Source organism: Eimeria mitis, genomic scaffold (genome assembly GCF_000499745.2).
Source record: "Eimeria mitis Houghton genomic scaffold, Emh_scaff6394, whole genome shotgun sequence".
Classification (NCBI taxonomy): Eukaryota; Apicomplexa; class Conoidasida; order Eucoccidiorida; family Eimeriidae; genus Eimeria; species Eimeria mitis.
The window spans coordinates 1-2,105 of NW_013574567.1; the positions used below are offsets into that span (position 1 = coordinate 1).

Below are 2,105 nucleotides of genomic sequence, written 5' to 3' on the forward strand. Positions count from 1 at the left end.
TCAAGGAATTTAGTACCGCGACTTACACTTTTTAACGCCGTGCACACTGACTTCACGTAAGCGGCTACGGCCTCAGTGCGGGCCTTAGCAGCGGGGTCTATTGGGAGTTTTTCGTTTCCTTCCTCTCCCTGTGTGAGGTCGGCGAAGCCGACAAGTTTGCGGGCCGCGTTCATTGACTCCGAGCAATCCACCCTGTCTGCCTTGTCTGCATACGCCCGCCCAACACAACCGTGCACAATTTCGACGTCTTTTCGCGTTACTTTCTCTATGACTTAGATTTGCGAAAATTGTTTCAAAAGACTTACTGGCTGTGGCTACACTGCCAGCTGCGCTTGCCCTGTTGGTGCCCACCGAGAAAATGGTGGCGAGCGCCAACGACAGGAGCTTGAGACCAACCATTCTCGAGATCCAGAGAAGTATGTGTGGGCGTGAGACACCTAAGGTATTCTAAAATATACACGGACTTTCAAAGAAGGGAGAACGAGTACTCGAAGTAGATCCTCGACGGTGTGAGCGTTGGGGATGCACTGGCGGCGGTCTCAATCCTTGCCTTGCTGGCTGGCACCAGTCCTCATTCTGCCCAGAGCAATTCCGTAACCCTCACCACCAAGTGATACAATTCAAATTTTATACTATATTATGTTTGGTTTTGGTTTAATTGGTGCCTTTTCCTTGAAAAGTATTCCGAAGAAGTCGCTGGGCATTTATCGGAGCGTTTGCCGTTGACTGGGGATGCGAAGAACCCCAAGCTCCGCTTCTCCTCCGCCGCAATCTGTATTTCCCCTCTAGCTGTTAGATATTGATTTAACACCCGTTATTGAGGTTATTTCGCATAGGTGTGGTGTGGATGGTCCCTGTAGAGAAGTGTGTGGGGCTGGCTGAGCGCCCACGGTTCAGATACTCTTTCTTCTCTTCAATCCGGACCCTTCGTGGAGCACAAGCGCGTTCCATTAGAAAAAAGAAGTCCCGATTCCATGCGCTTGCAGCTATGTGCACTGTCAATGGAGCAAACAATTTGGCGACCTTAATTTGTTGCATATTTTTTCGCGCGGGTTGTTTTGCTGCTCCAACCCAGAAACCTGATGCTGAATCGGACCCTTCTCTGTTTCTGCGTAGTTAACGTACGGGATTTGGCACAATGTGGTCTGTAAAGTTGGTATACGTACATCCCTGGTGTGCAGGCTCCATACTATGGGCCATGTAGGCTGTTTACAGTATTTTCTTCACGCCGAATTGCAAAGGGAACTTGGTTGTGCTTGTATGTAGTCTTGCCTTGGAGGACTAGTTGCATTATGGTGAGCTGCAATTCATATCATTTCAAGGCCGACAGGTGAAACCTATCACAGCGTCCAGGTATCCCAGTTGAATCCGATGTTATTCCACTGCTGTAATCAGTATTGTATGTCCTTGCACTCTTAAAAAAAGCCCGGCCGGCTGTGTTTTCAGGAGCGCCAGGTTCCCTACACAGCTGCACTGAGGTGGCTCCGAAAGTTTCCCGAGCCGAAGCCCTTTAGCTTCTAGAGTTTCAAGCGCTCGTTAGACACCATGTCTAACGATTGCTCGCACTAAACATATTCTTAATAGGTTGCGTGCGATGTGGAATGAAATTGGCAGGGCGCTCACAGGAGAAGACAGCTGACTGCTACTGCAGCGAAGCCAAGGAACGTAGACAATGCAGGCGCAGCGTTTTTGTTGAATCCAGCGGTGATCTGATCCCATTGGACTTGCCTGATAGGCACATGTCACACTCGAAAACCACCATTTATTGAGAGGAACGGCTGTCCAAGCAGGCATTGTAGCACTCAGCTGGCATGAAGCCATACAAGCGATGCGATGCATACGCTGTAATTCAACTTACGTGTATGGGGCATTGTTGGTCGTCAGGGCATTGGGGGTGGTGACGCAAAGAAGAGCCTTCACTTCTTTGTCCGTCGTGCTCTCATCCTCGTCTTCCGGTCTTGAATCTGGCTCCCCTTCGTCAACGCTCGGTAAATCTCCTTCTCCAGGGGGATCTGTCCCGTCGTTGCCGACAGGATCACTTTTTTGCTTCTTCGAATCCTGTTGTGCTGGGCAGGTGAAGTATGCGCAGTCTACTTTGGGGTTTT

At 49.8% G+C, this 2,105-nt stretch overlaps 1 protein-coding gene across 1 annotated transcript in view; it reads right to left on the reverse strand.

Moving 5' to 3' along the window:
* Window positions 1–1,619: 1,619 nt before the first annotated feature.
* EMH_0087310 (SAG family member) overlaps window positions 1,620–2,105 on the reverse strand; it is a gene marked incomplete at both ends in the record, with an annotated part of 1,258 nt that continues 772 nt past the window's right edge. The window contains 2 exons of the mRNA XM_013501132.1: window positions 1,620–1,728; window positions 1,859–2,103. Of these exons, the coding sequence (XP_013356586.1) occupies window positions 1,620–1,728; window positions 1,859–2,103 (354 nt within the window). The remainder of the gene's footprint in view (window positions 1,729–1,858; window positions 2,104–2,105) is intronic.